The sequence below is a fragment of the Macaca nemestrina genome, chromosome 1 (genome assembly GCF_043159975.1).
Source record: "Macaca nemestrina isolate mMacNem1 chromosome 1, mMacNem.hap1, whole genome shotgun sequence".
NCBI classification, from domain to species: Eukaryota; Metazoa; Chordata; class Mammalia; order Primates; family Cercopithecidae; genus Macaca; species Macaca nemestrina.
This window is the reverse complement of record NC_092125.1, coordinates 109469765-109490470: the sequence shown is the minus strand read 5'-3', so window position 1 is coordinate 109490470 and position 20706 is coordinate 109469765. Positions and strand designations below refer to the sequence as shown.

At 41.6% G+C, this 20706-nt stretch overlaps 1 protein-coding gene across 10 annotated transcripts in view; it reads left to right on the top strand.

Moving 5' to 3' along the window:
• Positions 1–20706, top strand: part of LOC105498239 (regulation of nuclear pre-mRNA domain containing 2) — a 120340-nt gene that overhangs the window by 85537 nt on the left and 14097 nt on the right. For 5 of the 10 annotated variants that reach the window (XM_071086150.1, XM_071086136.1, XM_071086155.1 and 2 more), the window contains exons 4-9: positions 90–167; positions 1435–1487; positions 2122–2248; positions 4097–4272; positions 14339–14621; positions 17772–18029. In XM_071086150.1, the coding sequence (XP_070942251.1) occupies positions 90–167; positions 1435–1487; positions 2122–2248; positions 4097–4272; positions 14339–14621; positions 17772–18029 (975 nt within the window). The remainder of the gene's footprint in view (positions 1–89; positions 168–1434; positions 1488–2121; positions 2249–4096; positions 4273–14338; positions 14622–17771; positions 18030–20706) is intronic. The other 5 variants (XM_071086164.1, XM_071086145.1, XM_071086163.1 and 2 more) reach the window with 1 other exon arrangement.

The following is a 20706-nucleotide window of genomic DNA, read 5'->3' as shown; positions in this document are numbered from 1 at the left end:
CTTTTTTCATGCTGCAACTTTGGCACTGAAGTGGACAGACAGAACAGCTTCCCATAATGCCAGATTGCAAAAACTGAAATGTTTTCCAGGTACCACTTTCAAAACTCAGAAGCAGCTGAAAGAAAATCTGAACAAACAACCGAATAAGCAGTGGAAGAAATCACAAAGTAAGGAACAAAATCTCAACTAATATAAAATTACCTCCTCTTTTTGGAGCAGAAGAAAATGTAGACCATTTGACATCGTACCTGGCATAAACCATGGGCAAGCCTGTTTTCCAGGCCTGGGAGGCTCCCAGTGACCTATGATAAACAAGCCATCATGGAGTTACTTCTTAAAAAAAAAAAGCAAACAAAAACTACACTTTAAAACAAAGGAAATGCAGAAAAGGGTTTAACTGAGTGAAGATTCAAGAGTAGTTGGGGGATTGAAAGAAGAAAAAAATACTTGATAGTGTCCAGGCTAATTTTCAGGTTCAAGGATATATGATGTTAGAGGCAGCTGGCATTAAACAACAGATCTGAAGAGGAGACTAGGCATTAAGAAGCATTTCTGTGGGAACCATGAAATCTCCAGATTTGGGGGATATACTCTACCAAATTAGACGTGGGCCTCAGATCCTGGCCAGAAGCTCATTCTGTAATGGGAGCTCCTGTTATATTTATCATATTTACCCAGCATGAGATCAAGGGAATGGAATACTGCATGTGATAGGCTGCTGTGGGCAAACTGAGGAATATTGAGAGAGACTTGAAGGTATGGAGGGAACAAAGTAAAAGAGAGTGAGAATTGGGAGGTAAAACAAGACACTTGGGATGGTTTTGCTCCAGCGAGCATATGATATCCATCATGATTAAGGGAGTCCTCAGACATCCTTTTGGTCATAAGTTGCATGCTTAGGAACAACAAGAGTCGTCATTTCAGCCAAAGTTCAACCACAGTGTTAATATACCTAGAAGTTTCCTTGCCTATTGTTGCTATGAATTGAGTCAGCAGAAAAAGAAATTCAAAGGATAAATATATAGGAATAGAGTTATTTGTCACTAATTTTCTTCAGCCAGTGCTCAGGATTAATTGGATGTCCTGTTCCTGAACACTCTTAATTTGAGGTATTTAGATCCTCTTACACCCACACTAGGAAAAAAAGGTACTTGATGTATCTCGGTGTCTCCAAATCAATAATTCTAGGACTTTATGACTTCAAGGGTCTGTTGGAGGTAAGTAGATTAGGTCTGTCTAAATAGCATATTTTTACATTGACCACGTTTAGGAGTGTTCAAATTTCCTAGTCCATTATTTATTTTAGGAATTATGACTTAAATGTGCATGTTGCCATATGTTCAGAGTATATCCTTAACTATAGAGCTAAAATTTTTCCTATTAGTCAACTTTTTGTGTCTGTATTCTTAATGACCTTTTGTTTAATTCCAACAGCATCTACAAATCCAAAAGCTGCTCTCAAGTCTAAGATAGTTGCGGAATTTCGAGTAAGTTACAGAATTTGTTTAATACAGCAAAGTATTATTCACCCCTTTTGTATTATAGTTTCCTGTATAGTCCAATAAGATTTATTTGTATTCAGTTACACCTGTCATGTTTTAAACATGCGGGAACTGTTCTAAAGGAACCCAGATTGGGATTAGATTGCTTGGCGTTTTATCTGTTCCCCTAATGGTAGAAATAACCTTCTTCCAGTATATCTATTATCAGCTGAGTTCTGTATTCAATTTATGCCAGCAAGAGAGTTTATTTTCCTGTGAAACTCTTTCTAAATTAGAATTTGCTTACAGAAGGCTATGTTTATGTAATTAAAATTTAAAGAGGCTTTGTAAGTGGACCTTTGTCTGTTTTAGTCTTAACTCTGTATCCATAAATTAGCTTTGTATAATTAAGGAAAAGGATCTTTTAAAGTCTATAACTAAACATGATTTTGACATGAGAATTGATCATTAATATCTGTGACTGTGAGAAAAAGTGAAAAGTTTTTTCCTCCCAGGGTTTTGTTAAACTTTAGGGTTTTGTTTTTGTTTTTGTTTTGTTTTGTTTTATAAAACAGGGAGAGATAGAATGAGAATAATTGAATGATCTTGTAAATGAAATATGACTCTGGTCTGTGTTTAGTCTCAGGCCCTAATTGAAGAGCTGTTGCTATACAAGCGCTCAGAAGATCAGATAGAACTGAAGGAAAAGCAGTTGTCAACTATGAGGGTGGATGTGTGCAGCACAGAAACTCTCAAATGCTTAAAAGGTAATGCTTACATCCTTTTAGAATAAGTCAGATTTTCTTTCCATATCCGTCATTTTTCCGGTAATCATACTGGTTTACCTCATAAGGAGAGCCTTGGGTAGAAAATAGTTGTGGCACCTCTGGTTTCCCAGGTAGTTGTTTCATGCATATAAATTTCGTAAGTAAATTCTATCTTTCTCATTTCTAGTACTTTCTTGGTGTATTGGGTTATATATATAGACAGTTGTATTTCACATGTGTGGTTACTTGGTATGGGTATGCTCTTCAATGAAGTTACTCTAATGCCTCATAAAATCTAGTTAGACCATCTCTTTTCCTTGCATTGTAAATTGTAAATCATACTAATAATTTATTATAATGTAAGCCTCATGAAGGCAGAAATTATATTGATTTGTTCATTGCTATACGCTGGCACCTAGAGCTATACTTGGCACATAATAGATATTTGATGAATATTTTTGAAATAATAAGTAAATGACTACTGGCTATTAATTTTGGCACCAATTTTATTCCTGTACCATACTTTAAATTTAACAGACCAGGCACAGTGCCTATAATCTGAACTCTTTGGGAAGCCAGGGCAGGAGGATTGCTTGAGACCAGGAGTTTGAGACTAGCCTGGGCAACATAATGAGACCCTGCCTCTACAAAAAAATTAAAAAATTAATGTACTTGGTGGCACACACCTGTAGTCCTAGCTGCCCGGGAGGCTGAGGCAAGCAGATTGTTTGACCCCAGGAGGTCGAGGCTATAGTGAACTGTGATCATGCCACTGCACTCCGGCCTGGGTGACAGAAGAGACCGTCTCTAAAGAAAACATTTTTTTAAACAAATAATTAATTTAACGTATATTATCTAATTCAATCATCATAACAGAAAACATGCTAAAAATCTCTATTTTATCACATGAGAAATCTGAGGTCTTGTAAGGAGATTAGTAGCTTGCCCAAGTTACACAGCTGGTAAGAGGCAAAGCCAAAATTTATACTCACATCCAAAGCCGTATTCTGCCAGTCACTGGGAAAGAAGTAGATGTACTGAATTACCACGAATCTTTTTCAGATAGGAAAGAATAACTTTTATTGTGTGCATACAGAGGTCACTTTATTTTTACTTTTCTGAACGTTACTTTTCTTGTTTAAGAGATAACATCTTACTGCCTTCTGTAATGCAAAAGTTATGGTATAAGTGAATAGAATTGAGCTTCATTCTGTTATTCCTAAGTAAGTAGCAGTGTAGAATCCAATTTGTGAAGAAAATAAGTAATCACCAAACTCTTTTAGTTGAACTTTCTTTTCTTTACCTTAGTTACAAGTGCCTTCACTCTGGCAGGTTCACATGAGTCTGTTTTGTAAAGAATTTTAATAATCTGTTTTGTGGTTTTGTAATTTGGAGAAGCTTCTTTAAGATAAAATTGTTAGGCCGGGTGCGGTGGCTCATGCCTGTAATCCCAGCAACTTTGGGAGGCCAAGGCAGGCAGATCACGAGGTCAGGAGATCGAGACCATTCTGGCTTACACAGTGAAACCCCGTCTCCACTAAAAATACAAAAAATTAGCCGGGCATGGTGGCGGGCGCCTGTAGTCCCAGCTACAGGCTGAGGCAGGAGAATGGCGTGAACCTGGGAGGCAGAGCTTGCAGTGAGCCGAGATCGCGCCACTGCACTCTAGCCTAGGTGACAGAGCAAGACTCCGTCTCAAAAAAAAAAAAAAAGACAAAACTATGAAACTAAGAGTATTGCACAGTAAGGCAGCAAGAGTATGTTCACAAAGAGAGGTTTTCTTCAAAAGTCAAAAGACTACATTTTTTTTTTTTTATCCTGAAATGAATACTTCCCATGTCATTTTAGATAAAACAGGTGGGAAGAAGTTCTCCAAAGAATTTGAAGAGGCAAGCTCCAAGCTGGAAGAATTTGTGAATGGATTAGATAAGCAGGTGAAAAATGGACCCTCATTAACAGAAGCACTGGAAAATGCTGGAATTTTCTATGAAGCACAATACAAAGAAGTAAAAGTGGTGGCCAATGTAAGTAATAATTAAAGCTGTCTTATGCTGAATGCTTGTTACTATGTTTCAGAGATTATTAACATGCATTATCTAACTGTTAGGATAAGCATTTTTTATCTCATCGTAGATGAAGAAATTACTTTTGGGATAGATGTTGTAATCCCAGCACTTTGGGAGGCTGAGGCAGGAGGATTGCTTGAGCCCAGGACTTTGAGACCAGCCTGGGCAACATAGTGAAACCCTGTGTCTAGCAAAAAAGTACAGAAATTATCTCGGTGTGATCTCAGGCTGCAGTGAGCTGTGATCATGTCACTGTACCCCAGCCTGGCCAACAAGAGTGAGACCCATCTCAAAAAAAAAAAAAAAAAGAAGAAGAAGAAATTACAAGGATTAGTAACGTTGTATAAGGTAATATAGCTAGTGAGTGGTGGTGGTAGAATAAGACACCTGGGTCTTTTTTTTTTATTTTTTTGAAACAGAGTTTCGCTCTTGTTGCCCAGGCTGGAGTGCAGTGGTATGATCTCAGCCCACCTCAACCTCTGCTTCCCAGGTTCAAGCAGTTCTCCTGCCTTAGCCCTGCTGAGTAGCTGGGATTACAGGCATGCACCACTGTGCCCGGCTAATTTTGTATTCTTTACAGTAGAGATGGGGTTTCTCCATGTTGGTCAGGCTGGCTTCAAACTCCCAACCTCAAGTGATCCTCCTGCCTCAGTCCCACAAAGTGCTGGGATTATAGGCATGAGCCACCGCGCCTGGCCCAATTTTTGTATTTTTAGTAGAGGTGGGGTTTCTGCATATTGGTCAGACTGGTCTTGAACTCCTGCCCACTTCGGCCTCCCAAAGTGCTAGGATTACAGGTGTGAGCCACCGTGCCTGGCCTTACTTTTTTTCTTAATCAGAAAACTGGACGGAAACATCCTGTTACCAAATTTCATGTAAATTGACTGAATTAAGGAACTTTTTTTTTTTGAGATGGAGTTTCGCTTTTATTGCCTAGGCCGCAGTGCAATGGTGCGATCTCAGCTCCAACCTCTGCCTCCCGGGTTCAAGTGATTCTCCTGCCTCAGCCTTCCGAATAGCTGGGATTACAGGCATGTGCCACCACGCCTAGTTAATTTCATATTTTTAGTAGAGACAGGGTCTCCTGCTTTAGCCCTGCTGAGCCCAGCCTCCCAAATAGCTGGGATTACAGGCATGCACCACCATGCCCGGCTAATTTTGTATTTTTAGTAGAGATGGGGTTTCTCCATGTTGCTCAGGCTGGTCTCAAACTCCTGACCTCAGGTGATCCGCCCGCCTCAGCTTCCCAAAGTGCTGGGATTACAGGCGTGAGCCACCGCGCCCAGCCAGGGAACTTCTTTTTATTCCTCCAAGAAAGGGAGAGAGAGAATAAGTGGGCATGTGTCTAATGACCTCTGAAAGAAACTGTTTCATAATGAATTTTCTTTTTCAGTTTTAATCACTGTGTATGGTCATGAAAGTATATGGTACTGTAGGTCCCACCAATCCTACTTCCTAGAAGCGATCCCTTTTAACGCATTTTGCTATTTTTTTTCTGGCATTTGCTTCCATACATGTAAATGATTTGCCTATATTGTTCTTTCTTGATTTATCCTATTTTAGAAATAGCTGTTAACTTCCTGATACGACAGATGTGGATTTAGCTTATACTCACCTACCTTTCTCCTTCTCCCAATTTTGTTGTATGACTGTTTTAAATCTGTTATCTATAAATTAAAGGACTGTATTTACTATTTTTTGACCATTAACCCTAGACTCCCTACTTCGTAAAATTTGCTTAGTAGCATCCCTATTTGCTCCCATTAGTTTTCATCTATCTACCCTTCAATTTTCCATCTTCAAGCAACTATATTTACTTTTTTTTTGAGATGGAGTCTCGCTCTGTCACCCAGGCTGGAGTGCAGTGGCACTCTCTTGGCCTCACTGCAACCTCCACCTCCTGGGTTCAAGTGATTCTCCTGCCTCAGCCTCCCGAGTAGCTGGAATTACAGGCGCATGCCATCATGCCTGGCTAATTTTTGGTTTTTTAGTAGAGACAGGGTTTCACCGTGTTTGACAGGCTCGTCTCGAACTCCTGGCCTGAAATGATCCACCTGCCTCGGCCTCTCAAAGGGACAGGACCATAGGCATCAGCCACCGTGCCCAGCCAACTATATTTACTTCTGTATTGTCAAAGTTGGTAATATTTACATTCTATTCTGTAATCATACTTAATTCTTCTTTGCTACTCTAAAGATTCAAAACAATTTTTTTAAAAGCTTACATTATAACCCTGTAAACATTGTTCATTGCAAGGTTTTGTGGTAACTATAGTCGTACTAGAAGTTTTGGTTTTTTCCTAGAATTTTGTTTTCTCTTTGTTTGCCCTTGCATAGCCTTTTTAAATTCTCTGTCACACCAACTATTCTGAATTCCCTTTTCCCCTGGGACCTCCCTACCTGAATTTTCATTCCCTGTCCCCAGTTTAGGTTATTCTCTAAGTCTCAGGCTGAAATAGCTCTTAACTGTTGTCCTGAGTTGAGTCCTCTATTTTCCAGATTCCATGTCTTTTTTTCTTAGTTTCTCTCATTGTACTGGAGCATTCTCAACTAATTTCCCAAAAAAAGTGTTTGTGAGAGAGAAATTTTGTCTGTCCTTATGTTTAGAAACGTCTTAGGCTGGGCACAGTGGCTCATGCTTGTAATTCCAACACTTTGGGAGGCTGAGGTAGGAAGATCACTTGAGGCCAGGAGTTCAAGATTAGTCTGGGCAACATAGTGAGACCCTTCTGTACATTAAAAGAAGAGAGAAAAGGAAAAATAAATTAAAATGTCTTAGATCATTTATTTTCTACCCCCACGCAACCCTGAATTGACTAATGGATAACCAGGTTGATTTTCAGCTTTTAGGACAGGTATACATTTAATACAGTAAATTTCCTTCTAAGTTGCATCTCATAGTTTTTATATTTAAGTATATCTTTTGCAAACAGCATATAATTGGATCTTGTTTTAGTTTTATTTATCTAGTCTGAAAATCTTTGACTTTGCGGTGTTTAGTCTGCTTATTGATATGCTTGGGTTTAAGTCTACCATCTTTCTATTTGTCCTGTGTGTCCTTTTCTTTGTTAATCCTTTTCTGCTTTTTTTTATTAATCAAATAATTTTTAGATTCTGTTTTATCTCCAGTTTTTGCTTGCATGTACTCTCTCTTCCTCTCTTCCTTTCTCCTTCCCTTTTCCTCCCTCCTTTCCTCTCCCTCCCTCCTTCTTTCTCCCTCCTTCCATCTCCCAGATTTCACTTTTTTATAAGGATACCAGTCAGATTAGATTAGGGCCCATCCTGATAACCTCACTTAACTTGATTACCTCTGTAGAAATCCTGTCTTCAAATAATTCTGGGGTTCTAGGGGTGAGGACTTCAACATATGAGTCAGGGAGTGCAGAGAGAGATAATTCACCCATAACATGGCTTCATGTTTTTTATAAATTTTCAAAAATTCTCAGCTGTTGATCTCAATTATTGTTTCTGTTTCATCTCCCTCCTCTCCTCTTGGAACTCAGATTAGTATGTATATTAGATCTCATTGTTGTGTTCCAAATGCCTTTTTTTTAGTCCTTTCTGAATTTTCCATCTTTTATTTCTCTCTCTGCTTCCTTCTAGATATTCTACTAACTAGTCTTGTAATTCATTAATATTTTATTCTGTTAGGCTGGGCACAGTGGCTCACGCCTGTAATCCCACCACTTTGGGAGGCCGAGGCGGGCGGATCACGAGGTCAGGAGATTGAGACCATCCTGGCTAACACGGTGAAACCCTGTCTCTACTAAAAAATACAAAAAAATTAGCCGGGCATGGTGGCAGGGTCCTGTGGTCCCAGCTACTCGGGAGGCTGAGGCAGGAGAATGGCGTGAACCCAGGAGGCGGAGCTTGCAGTGAGCCAAGATTGCACCACTGCACTCCAGCCTGGGAGACAGAGTGAGAGTCCGTCTCAAAAAAAAAAAAAAAAAAAAATATATATATATATATATATATATAGTTTCTGTTGAATCTTATCTATGGTTAAACCCATCTATTCTTAGTTGGTTTACTTTTTGGTTCTAGAATTGCCACTTCAATTTAGAGACGAGTCTCACTGTGTCACCCAGGCTAGAGTGCAGTGGCGCGATCTCAGCTCACTGCAACCCCCGCCTCCTGGGTTCAAGCGATTCTCCTACCTCAGCCTCCCGAGTAGGTGGAACTACAGGCGCCCACCACCACGACGGCCAATTTTTGTATTTTTAGTAGAGACGGGATTTCGCCGTATTGGCCAGACTGATCTCAAACTCCTGACCTCAGGTAATCCACCTGCCTCAGCCTCTTAAAGTGCTGGGATTACAGGCATGAGCCACTGTGCCCCTCCAGTTGTAGTTATATAATCAGGAAATTAATTGATACTTTGACACACTTATAATCTAATCCTCAGAATCTATTCAGATTGGCCAGTTTTTATAGGAAAAATGCTATCCAGAATCACAAGTTGCATTTGGTTGTCATCTCTTTATTTTCCTTTGATCTGAAACAGTTTCTTAGCTTTCTCCTTGATTTTCATGACCTAAATGTGTTTGAAGATTACAAGTCAAATATTTTGTATAATGTTTCCCAGTTTGAGTTTATTTGATATTTCTTTGTGATCAGATTGAGATTATGCATCTTTAGAAGGAATATCACTAAAGTGATTCTGTGTTCTTCATGTTTCGTCTCGTCAGATGGCATACAAGTTTGGTTTATCTCACTACCGGGAATGTTCCCCTTGATATTCTGATTAATGTGGCATCTTCCAGGTTTGTCCATTATAAAGTTTTCCTTTGGTAATTGTTATGGGTTAAATTATGCATCCCAAAAAGATGTGTTGAAGCCCTAACCTCCAGTACATGTGCATGTGACCTTATTTGGAGATAGGGTCTTTGCTGATATAATCAAGTTAAAATGAGTTCACTGGGGTGGGCCTTAATCATCCAATATAACTGGTGTCTATATAAGAAGAGGAAAACTGGCTGGGTACAGTGGCTCACACCTGTAATCCCAGCACTTTGGGAGGCCGAGGCAGACAGATCCCTTGAGGTCAGGAGTTCAAGATGAACCTGGCCAATATGGTAAAACCCTGTCTATACTAAAAATAGTAAAAATTAGCCAGGCATGGTGGTGGGCACCTGTAATCCCAGCTACTTGGGAGTCTGAGGCAGGAGAATCGCCTGAACCCAGGATCACACAATTATACTCCAACCTGGGCAAGACAGCAAGACTCTGTCTCCAAAAAAAAAAAAAAGAGAGAAACTGGAAAACTGGAGAGAAGCACAGGGAGAACATCATGTGACAACATAGGCAGATATTGGAGCGATGCAGCTACAAGCCAAGAACATCAAGGATTGATGGGCACCACCAGAAACCAGGAAATGGCAGGGAAGAATTCTGCCCAGTGTCAGAGCGCGCAGCCTGCTGACATCTTAATTTTGAACCACTAGCCTTCAGAGACAATAAATTTCTATTGTTTTAAGCCACTCATTTTGTAGTACTTAATTAACCACTGCCCTAAGAAACTAATATACCAATTAATGAGTGTTTGTGAGGAAGTATTTTGAAACTATGTAAATATCTTGTTCCTAACCAGACTTTCGATGTATTCATTTATTTATATGAATGGACTTGAATCCTATTTACTCACTGTTTTAATTCATTACTACTAATATTTACGTTGATGCTCAGATTGACAAAGATTTGGTCAATGTGAGCTCCTTTCTGTGTTCTTTTGACATACCCTTTTTTTTTTTTTTTTTTTTTTTTTTTTGGTAAGACGAACTTTCGCTCTTGTTCCTCAGTCTAGGCTCACTGCAACCTCTGCCTCCCAGGTTTAAGCAATTCTCCTACTTTCAGCCTCCCAAGTAGCTGGGATTACAGGCATTCGCCACCATGCCTGGCTAATTTTGTATTTTTAACAGTGATGGGGTTTCACCATGTTGGCCAGGCTGGTCTTAAACTCCTGACCTCAGGTGATCCACCTGCCTCTACCTCCCAAAGTGCTGAGATTACAGGCATGAGCCACTGTCCCCGCTTTTTTACACTTCTAATTGCTTTTCTAACAGTGTAAAGCCTCGCTCCCTGTCTTCAATATATTTACTTTTTTTTTTTTTTTTCTTCGAGATGGAGCCTCATGCTGTCACCCTGGCTGGAGTGCGGTGGCACAATCTTGGCTCACTGCAACCTCCGCCTCCCAGGTTCAAGCGATTCTCCTGCCTCAGCCTCCTGAGTAGCTGGGACTACAGGCGCATGCCACCATGCCCAGCTAATTTTTGTATTTTTAGTAGAGTCGAGGTTTCACCATATTGGTCAGGCTGGTCTTGAACTCCTGACCTCATGATCTGCCTGCCTTGGCCTCCAAAGTGCTGGGATTACAGCCGTGAGCCACCGCACCTGGCCTCAATATTTTTACTTAATCAGTTGTGGCCAGTCTCCCAGCACTTCCATCTCTCTCTAGCCACCTTAATGGATTTTCTTTTTATCCTGCTTATACTCCAACATCCTTTGCAATTCCTCCCTCCCACGCAGACATTTTTCTCATTTTTGGGTCCATTCTCTCTAAGCCACTGAGTTTTTTCCCTCAGCTCCAGCTAATGGGTTTAGGACTGAATTGTTCACAAAGGAAGGGAAAGAAATTTTTCACTATTTTCATGAGCATATTAATCATAGCTGTTTGGGTTTTGTCATATAGTTGCAATATTGGCTTCACCTGTTATGGGTATGTTCGTGGTGTTTGGTGTTTTTGTTTTATTTTGTTTAGTGCCCAGAGATAGTTGCTAATGTAGTGTCTGCATTTTCTTTTTAGCTATTTAGACCTATCTCTTAGCATGTCTGCTAATTTTTTATTGAATGCTGAACATTAAAAGATTATGGAGTCTCTGGATGATTTTTCTCCCTCCAGAGACAGTTCACCCTTCTTTTCCTAGGCAGATGTTGGGGCTGATCATATTAATTAAATCTGAAACCTAACTGACTTGAGGCTGAATTGCAGTTTGAGCAAGCCCTGCTTCTGGAATGTAGATTTTTCCCACAGAGAGCCTGGAATGACCACTAAGCCCCCTTCTCCATGGCATGATTTAAACTCTCTAGTCCTTGTTTCCTCATCACCATGAGACCACTGCTTTTTGGAAGGTTTTCTGCTTGGCTTCTTCCCTCTCAAGCAGCTCAGAATTCAGCAAATATCTTGAAGGAAAAATTGTTGAGCCAGTTCTCTCTTTCATTGTTCATCAGAATCTTGGCCTTTCAGGTCTCTAATTTTTGCCTGTTAAGATCAGCAAGACTGTTAAAAACTCTGCTTTTTTCTCTTTGTTTAATAGTGGCCCTCTCTTGTCCTTTTTGCCTTAATTCTCAGCTTCTTGCCTAGCTCCCCAGAATCAGCAGAACCCTAAGAGAAAATAATGTCAGCATAGGTCTCCATGCTTTCCCTCTGATAGTATTTGCCACTTAGTTTTTGGTAGCCGTAGCACTCTCCAGTACATTCAAACAAGTGTGTCTGTGTATCTGGCTTTTCTACTTGTTCTTCATGAGAGCATTAGTCTACTATAAGCTACTCAGTTATATCAAAACCAAAAAGCTAGATTCTAATGTGTTCGTATCTTTTTAAAAATAATGCTTCTTGGCTGGGCACAGTGGCTCACAGATGTAATCCCAGCACTTTGGGAGGCTGGGGCAGGCAGATCACCTGAGGTTAGGAGTTCGAGATCAACCTAGCCAACATGGTGAAATCTTGTCTTTACAAAAAATACAAAAATTAGCCAGGAGTCGTGGTGTGTGCCTATAGTCCCAGCTACTTGGAGGACTGAGGTAGGAGGATCACTTGAACCCGGGAGGCGGAGGTTGCAGTGAGCTATGATCGTGCCACTACACTCCAGCCTGTGTGATAGAGCGAGACCTTGTCTGAAGTAAAATAAAATAAAATAAAGGTTCTTGAATTTATAAAACAAAATGATAACAATCTAATGGTCATCGACTCTCAAAAAATGAAAAATTCAAAAGATAACTTTAAAACATTAGCAATTAAGACCATCAGGACATCTATAGGAATTAAGTCAAGTGGTCAGTATTAACATCAACAGTGGAAAGTCATATTGATTGTATGTGCCCTTGATATGGTGTGATCACAGTAGCAATTTACCTCTGTGGCCTTCTGCCGAAAAACTTATTACCCCAGTCTAGCCATGAGAAAAGTATCAGTCAAATCTCATTTGACAATCTACAGAATACCTGACCGGTACTGTTGAAAACTGTCAAGATCATCAAAACCAATGAAAGTCCAGGCCGGGCACGGTGGCTCATGCCTGTAATCCCAGCACTTTGGGAAGCCGAGGCGGGCAGATCACGTGGTCAGCAGTTCAATACCAGCCTGGCCAACGTGGTGAAACCCCATCTCTACTAAAAATACAAAAATTAGCCAGGCGTGGGGGCGCACGCCTGTAATCCCAGCTACTCAGGAGGCTGAGGCAGGGGAATCGCTTGAACCCGGGAGGCAGAGGTTGCAGTGAGTCAAGACCGCGCCACTGCGCTCCAGCCTGGGTGACAGAGCGAGACTCTATCTCAAAAAAAAAAAAAGAAAATCCAGCAGAGTGTCACAAACAAGAGGAGTCTAAGGAGAAAGGAGACATGACTACTAAATGTTCTGTGGTATCTTAGATGGGATCCTAGGTTAGAAAAGGACATTAGGTAAAAAAAAAAAAACCTGAGGAAATCTAAAGTATGGACTTCTCATAATTATCAATATTGGTTCATTAATGTGACAAATGTATCATACTAATATTAGATGTTAATAATAGGGAAAATTGGATATAGGGTATATGGGAACTATCTTTGCAATGATTTTCTAACACCTAAAACTTCTTTTACAATAAACTGTACTTTTGTTTTGAGATAGGGTCTCACTTTGTCACCCAAGCTGGAGTGCAGTGGTGTGATCACTGCTCACTGCAGCCCTGACCTCCTGGGCTCAAGCAGTCCTCCCACCTCAGCCGCCTGAGTAGCTGGCACTACAGGCAGCTGGGACTACAGGCGCATGCTACCATGCACAGCCAATTTTTTTTATTTTTTTGTAGAGACAGGATCTCACTATGTTGCCCAGGCTGGTCTTGAAATCCTGGCTTCAAGTGATCCTCCTTGCCTCAGCCTCCCAAAGTGCTGAGATTACAGACATGAACCACCAGACCCAGCCCCTGTTTTTTAAAACAATAGCCTTTGACCTCCCAGGCTTTGTTTTATTTTTGGATTTTATTATTATTATTATTATTATTATTATTTTGTCTGTCTCATTTCTTGCTGTATCTCCAGTACCTAGAAGACACATTTAGGTTTTCAATAAATATTGGTTGGTTGGATAGATAAACAGGAGCAAGGGAATAGAAAATACAGATAACTGCTACGTTTCTAACTCAGGCAACTGTGCGGACGGTAATATTCACTTAGGGAGTATAAAAAGCAGAAACTAGAAACTCCTGCATGCTTGACAGATGATATATTATCTTGTTTTGTGCCAGCAATGTACGTGGTTAATAATAATCAGAAAATCTAATCAGAGTCAAAATGGGTGGCCAGAGATGGTGGTGTATGCCTGCAATCCTAGCATTTTGGGAGGCTGAGGTGGGAGGATCACTTGAGCCCTGGAGTTCAAGACTAGCCTGGATAACATAGCAGGACCTCATCTCTCATTTAAGAAAATAAAATTTTATTTAAAAAAAAAAAGGGGGGGGGTGGCCGAGCATGGTGGCTTAAGCCTATAATCCCAGCACTTTGGGAGGCTGAGGCATGTGGATCACTTGAGGCCAGGAGTTCGAGACCAGCCTGGCCAACATGGTGAAACCCCATCTCTACTAAAAATACAAAAATTAGCCAGGCATGGTGATGTGTTCCTGTGGATCCAGCTACTTGGAAGGATTACTTCAGCCCAGGGGGCGGAGGTTACAGTGAACCGAGATCATGCCACTACACTCTAGCCTGGGTGACAAAGTGAGACTAACTTTTTGGTCTTTTTCCAAGGAGTAAACTCCTTTTTTCTCTTTTAGGCATATAAAACCTTTGCTAACCGAGTAAACAATTTAAAGAAGAAGTTGGATCAATTGAAGTCAACCCTTCCAGATCCTGAAGAATCACCAGTTCCTTCCCCAAGCATGGATGCTCCCTCCCCGACTGGTTCTGAGTCTCCTTTTCAGGGAATGGGAGGTGAGGAATCCCGGTCACCAACCATGGAGAGTGAGAAATCTGCCACACCTGAACCTGTGACAGATAATCGTGATGTGGAAGACATGGAACTCTCAGATGTGGAAGATGATGCGTCAAAAATCATTGGTATGTCCTTATGTGATTAATAGACAACTTATTCCTTATCTGTTTTGCCTTCCCAGCAATGAATACGTCACAGGCAGGTATTAAAAGATACTTCATTTCTTTTTTTTTTTTTTTTTTTTTTTTTTGAGACGGAGTCTCGCTCTGTCACCCAGGCTGGAGTGCAGTGGCGCAATCTCGGCTCACTGCAAGCTCCGCCTCCCGGGTTCACGCCATTCTCCTGCCTCAGCCTCCTGAGTAGCTGGGACTACAGGCGCCCACAACCGCGCCCGGGTAATTTTTTGTATTTTTTAGTAGAGACGGGGTTTCACCGTGGTCTCGATCTCCTGACCTTGTGATCCGCCCGCCTCGGCCTCCCAAAGTGCTGGGATTACAGGCGTGAGCCACCGCGCCCGGCCGATACTTCATTTCTTAAAAGATAGACCACCAAGGTAGCATTATAATCTCTAGAGCAGTTGTTGAGGATTTGATATGCCAAATGTGTTAAGAATCATTGCTTGTTATCTGCATTGTTAAAATGGTAGCTACTAGGCCATGGGCGGTGGCTCATGCCTGTAATCCCAGCACTTTGGGAGGCCAAGGCAGGCGGATCACCTGAGGTCAGGAGTTCAAGACCACCCTAGCCAACATGGTGTAACCCTGTCTCTCCTAAAAATACAAAAATTTTCCGGGTGTGGTGGCAGGTACCTGTAATTCCAGCTACAAGGGAAGCTGAGGCAAGAGAATCGCTTGAACCTGAGAGGCAGAGGTTGCAGTGAGCTGAAATCATGCCATTGCACTCCAGGCAGGTGACAGAGCGAGACTCCGTCTTGGGGAGATGGTGTGGGGAAAGTAGCTACTAGCTACCTGTGGCTAAGCATTTGAAATGAAGATTGTCCAACTTGAGATGTGCTGTAAATATAAAATACATATTGAGGCCGGGTATAATGGCTCATGCCTGTAATCTCAGCACTTTGTGAGAGTGAGGCGGGCAGATTGCTCGAGTCCAGGAGTTTGAGACCAGCCTGGGCAACATAGCGAAACCCCGTCTCTACAAAAAATATAAAAATTAGTCAAGCGTGGTGGCATGTGTCTGTAGTCCCAGCTGCTGGAAAGGTTGAGGCAGGAGAATCACTTGAGCCTGGGAGGCAGAGGTTGCAGTGAGCCAAGATCATGTCACTGCACTCAGCCTGGATGACAGAGAGAGACCCTGTCTCCAAAAAAAAAAACAAAAAACAAAACACCAGACACATTGGAGTCCAGAAACTAGGCCGAGCACGGTGGCAAAAACTTAATACTCTCCCAAAGAGTTAAAATATCTCTTTTTTTTTTTCTTTTTTTTTTTTTTTTTTTTTTTTTTTGAGACGGAGTTTCGCTCTTGTTGCCCAGGCTGGAGTGCAGTGGTGCGATCTCCGGCTCACTGCAACCTCCGCCTCCTGGGTTCAAGCAATTCTCCTGCCTCAGCCTCCCGAGCACCTGGGATTACAGGCATGTGCCACCACACCAGGCTAATTTTGTATTTTTAGTAGAGACGGGGTTTCTCCATGTTGGTCAGGGTGGTCTTGAACTCCCAACCTCAGGTGATCCGCCTGCCTCAGCCTCCCAAAGTGCTGGGATTACAAGCGTGAGCCATCGTGCCTGGCTTAAAATATCTCATTAATAATTTTTATATTTATAACACTGAAATGAAAATATTTGGGATATATTAGGATGGATAAAATAGATTTTTTAATTGCATGTTTCTTTTTATTTGTTTGTTTTTAAGAGAGAGAGAGTCTCCCTCTGTTACCCAGGCTGGAGTGCAGTTGCACAATCTCAGTTCACTGCAACCTCCATCTCCCGGGTTTAAACGATTCTCCTGCCACAGCCTCCCGAGTAGCTAGGACTGATTTTAGGTGCATACCACCACACCTGGCTATTTTTTGTATGTTTAGTAGAGACGGATTTTCTCCATGTTGGGCAGGCTGGTCTCAAACTCCTGACCTCAAGTGATCTGCCCGCCTCAGCTTCTCAAAGTGCTGGGAGGTGGACTTGAGCCACCATGCCTGGCCCTGGTTCTTTTTTTTTATATTTGGGTGCTGGAAAATTTAAACTTACATATGTGGCATATGTGACTTAAATTGTATTCATGTTAAATAGCACTGTTTTGGGATGAGGGGTCGCTTATACTGGAATTCCTTATTCTCTGTCACTTTTGACCATCAAGAATTCCAAAGTCAGTTTGTTAATCACACTTTCAGAAACAACCTGAATTGGTGAATTGTTTCTCTTATATCCCCAGCCTTTATAAATCTTACTAGATAATTTGACTACTGTTGAATTTAATGCATTATTGATATAGCCTTTAAAACATTAAAAAGAATTATTCAAGGTGATCAAGAGTTAAAACGTTGTAGTTTCAAATTAGTTAGTGCCTGATTGCACCCCCCAATAGGGCAATTTCAGGAAGCCAGAGGAAAAGACAGTGAACACTATAGAGGTTCTGTTTCTAAGAACAGAAGTTCTTGGAAGGTTCTCAGGTTAATGGAAAAGAAAAAAACAGGACAATTTATGACAAATGTCATTTCCAAAAGACAGAACACAAATATGTACCAAATAATAACATGCTTCTTCAGTTGTACAAATTTAATACACAAATACTAAGAAAATGCAAAGGAATCATTGAAAAGTAAGATACAAGATAAATCCTGGAAATTGCTTTTTTTGTTGTCTTTTGTTTTCTTTTTTGAGACGGGAGTCTCACTTTGTTGCCCAGGCTAGAGTGCAGTGGTGCAATCTCGGCTCGTTGCAACCTCTGCCTCCTGGGTTCAAGCGATTCTTGTGTTGCAGCCTCTGTAGTAGCTGGGATTATAGATGCCTGCCACCACAACCAGCTAATTTTTTGTATTTTCTATGGAGGCAGGGTTTCACCATGTTGACCTGGCTGGTCTCGAAATCCTGACCTCGTGTGAGCCATTGTCCCCAGCTGGAAGTTGCTTTTAAGCAGATATTAAAGATGGGAATTATCATAAATTACAAAGAGTATGACTTTTTCAGAAAAGCATGAAGTGAGTCGTTTTCTCTAAAGTAGTGCCTTTTCCCCCAAATCCGGAAATATTAGGACATGTTATTTCATATAGGAAGCAAAGTCTGGAAAGTAATAGGATGTAATATATCTTTTCTTTGTTGAAACAGTCGAGGACAGGAAGGAAAAACCTGCAGAGAAGTCAGCTGTATCCACTTCTGTACCTACAAAGCCAACAGAAAATATCTCAAAGGCCTCTTCATGTACCCCAGTGCCTGTGACCGTGACGGCAACTCCACCTCTTCCAAAGCCTGTGAATACTTCTCTTTCCCCTTCCCCAGCATTGGCTTTGCCAAACCTGGCTAATGTGGATCTGGCAAAGATCAGTTCCATCCTTAGCAGTTTGACGTCAGTCATGAAAAATACTGGTAAGTAAGCCCAGTAAAGAGGATAAAAAATTAGTTTCCATCTTTTTAAATTGAATCATAATCTGTTTTGGGGAGGGGTGGTGGTTGTTGTTGCTGTTGTTGTTGTTTAGACAGAGTCTTGCTCTGTCTCCCAGGCAGGAGGACAGTGGTGCAATCTTGGCTCACTGCAACCTCTGCCTCCTGGGTTTAAGTGATTCTCCTGCCTCAGCCTCCCAGGTAGCTGGGATTATAGGCACCTGCCACCACACCCGGCTAATTTTTGTATTTTCAACAGAGACAGGGTTTCACCAAGTTGGCCAGGCTGGTCTCGAACTCCTGACCTCAGGTGATACACCCACCCTCGGCCTCCCAAAGTGCTGGGATTACAGGCATGAGTCACAGTGCCCGGTCTGTCATTTATTTTTTTTTAATTAATTAATTTTTTTTTTTCTTTTTTTTTTTTTGAGATAAGAGTTTCAGTCGTGTTACCCAGGCTGGAGTGCAATGGTGCAAACTCGGCTCACTGCAGCCTCCATCTCCCAGGTTCAAGCAGTTCTGCCTCAGCCTCCCAAATAGCTAGGACAACAGGCATGTGCCACCATGCCCGGCTAATTTTGTATTTTTGGTAGAAATGGGATTTCACCATGTTAGCTAGACTGGTCTCGAACTCCTGACCTCAGGTGATCCACCCATCTTGGCCTCTCAAAGTGCTGGGATTAGAGGCGTGAGCTAGCGCACCCAGCTAAATTAGTTGTTAAATTAAAAAATAAAACAATCCAATAATGGGTCATTATAGAAAAATTAGAAAATAAGCAAAGAGAATGAAGTAAATATCTAGGCCAGGTGTGGTGGCTCATGCCTGTAATCCCAGCACTTTGGGACGCTGAGATGGTAGATTATCTAAGGCCAGGAGCTCGAGACCAGCCTTGGCAATATAGTGAGACCCTATCTCTAAATAAAAAAATGAAAAAAAAATTTAATAAGTATCTATAATCCCGTTACCCCAAAGGAACCACTTGTGTTTACCCTTAAGAGTATATGTGTATATGAATATTTTGGAGAATTAAGTATTTGTAACAATTTTTTAAAAAGTAATTTAAGTATGTTGCATATACTGTTTCAAAACTAGCTATTTAAAAGTTAATTACATATCTTGACTGTTTTTATGAATCATTAAATATTTATCTACATCATTTTTAATAGCTGCATAGCATTTGGTAACTTATCTAATCCTTTATTATTAGGCACTTAGTATGTTTCCAGTTTTTTACTGTTACGAAGAATACTGTAGGGCCAGGTGTGGTGGCTCACGCCTGCAATCCCACCACTTTGGGAGGTGGAGGCGGGTGGATCACTTGAGGCCAGGAGTTCAAGACCAACCTGGACAACATGGCGAAACCCCATCTCTACTAAAAAAAAACAAAAATTAGACCAGGCGTGGTGGTTCACGCCTGTAATCCCAGCACTTTGGGAGGCCAAGGCAGGCGGATCACCTGAAGTCAGGAGTTCGAGACCAGCCTGGCCAACTTGGTGAAACCCTGTCTACTAAAAATACAAAATTTAGCCAGGCATGGTGGCATGCGCTTGTAGTCCCAGCTACCTGGGAGGCTGAGCCTGGACAATCACTTGAACCTGGGAGGTGGAGGTTGCAGTGAGCCAAGATCACACCACTGCACTTCAGCCTGGGCGACTGAGCAAGACTGCGTCTCAAAAAAAAGAAAAAATTAGCCAGCTGTGGTGGCACGTACCTGTAATCCCAGCTACTCAGAAGGCTGAGGCATGAGTATCATTTGAACCCAGAAGGCAGAGGTTGCAGTGAGCCAGGATCGAGCCACTGCACTCCAGCCTGGGCGACAGAGCAAGACTCTGTCTCAAAAAAAAAAAAAAAGAATACTGTAAATGATAAAATTTTTATGAATAACCCTTTGAAAGAGCTAAGTATATAAAACTTTTTAATGTAATTTTATTTATTAATTATTTTTATTTATTTATTTATTTATTATTTTTTTTTTTTTTGAGAAAGAGTCTCGCTCTGTGCCCCAGACTGCTGGAGTTCAGTGGCATGATCTCAGCTCACTGCAAGCTCCGCCTCCCGGGTGCACGCCCTTCTCCTGCCTCAGCCTCCAGAGTAGCTGGGACTACAGGTGCCCACCACCACGCCCAGCTAATTTTTTTGTATTTTTAGTAGAGACGAGGTTTCACTGTGTTAGCCAGGATGGTCTTGATTTCCTGACCTCATGATCCGCCTGCCTCAGCCTCCCACAGTGCTGGGATTACAGGCGTGAGCCACCATGCCCGGCCGTTTATTTATTTATTTTGTTTCACTCCATCACCCAGGCTGGAGTGCAGTGGTGCAATCATGGCTCACTGTAACCTCAAACTTACGGGTTCAAGTGATCCTCTCACCTGAGCCTTTGAGTAGCTGAGACCACAGGTGTACGCCACCACATCTGGCTAAGTTTTGTGGGTTTTTTGATAGAGACAGCATCTTACTACGTTATCCAGGCTGATCTTGAACTCTTGGGCTCAAGCGTTCCTCCCATCTTGGCCTCCTAAAATGTTGGGATTACAATCTTGAGCCACTGCACCCAGCCTGAAATTTTTTAAATAAATTTTGCCAGGCATGGTGGGATACCGTGTAGTCCCAGCTACTCGGGAGGCAAAGGCAGGAGGATCATTTGAAGCCAGGAATTCCAGG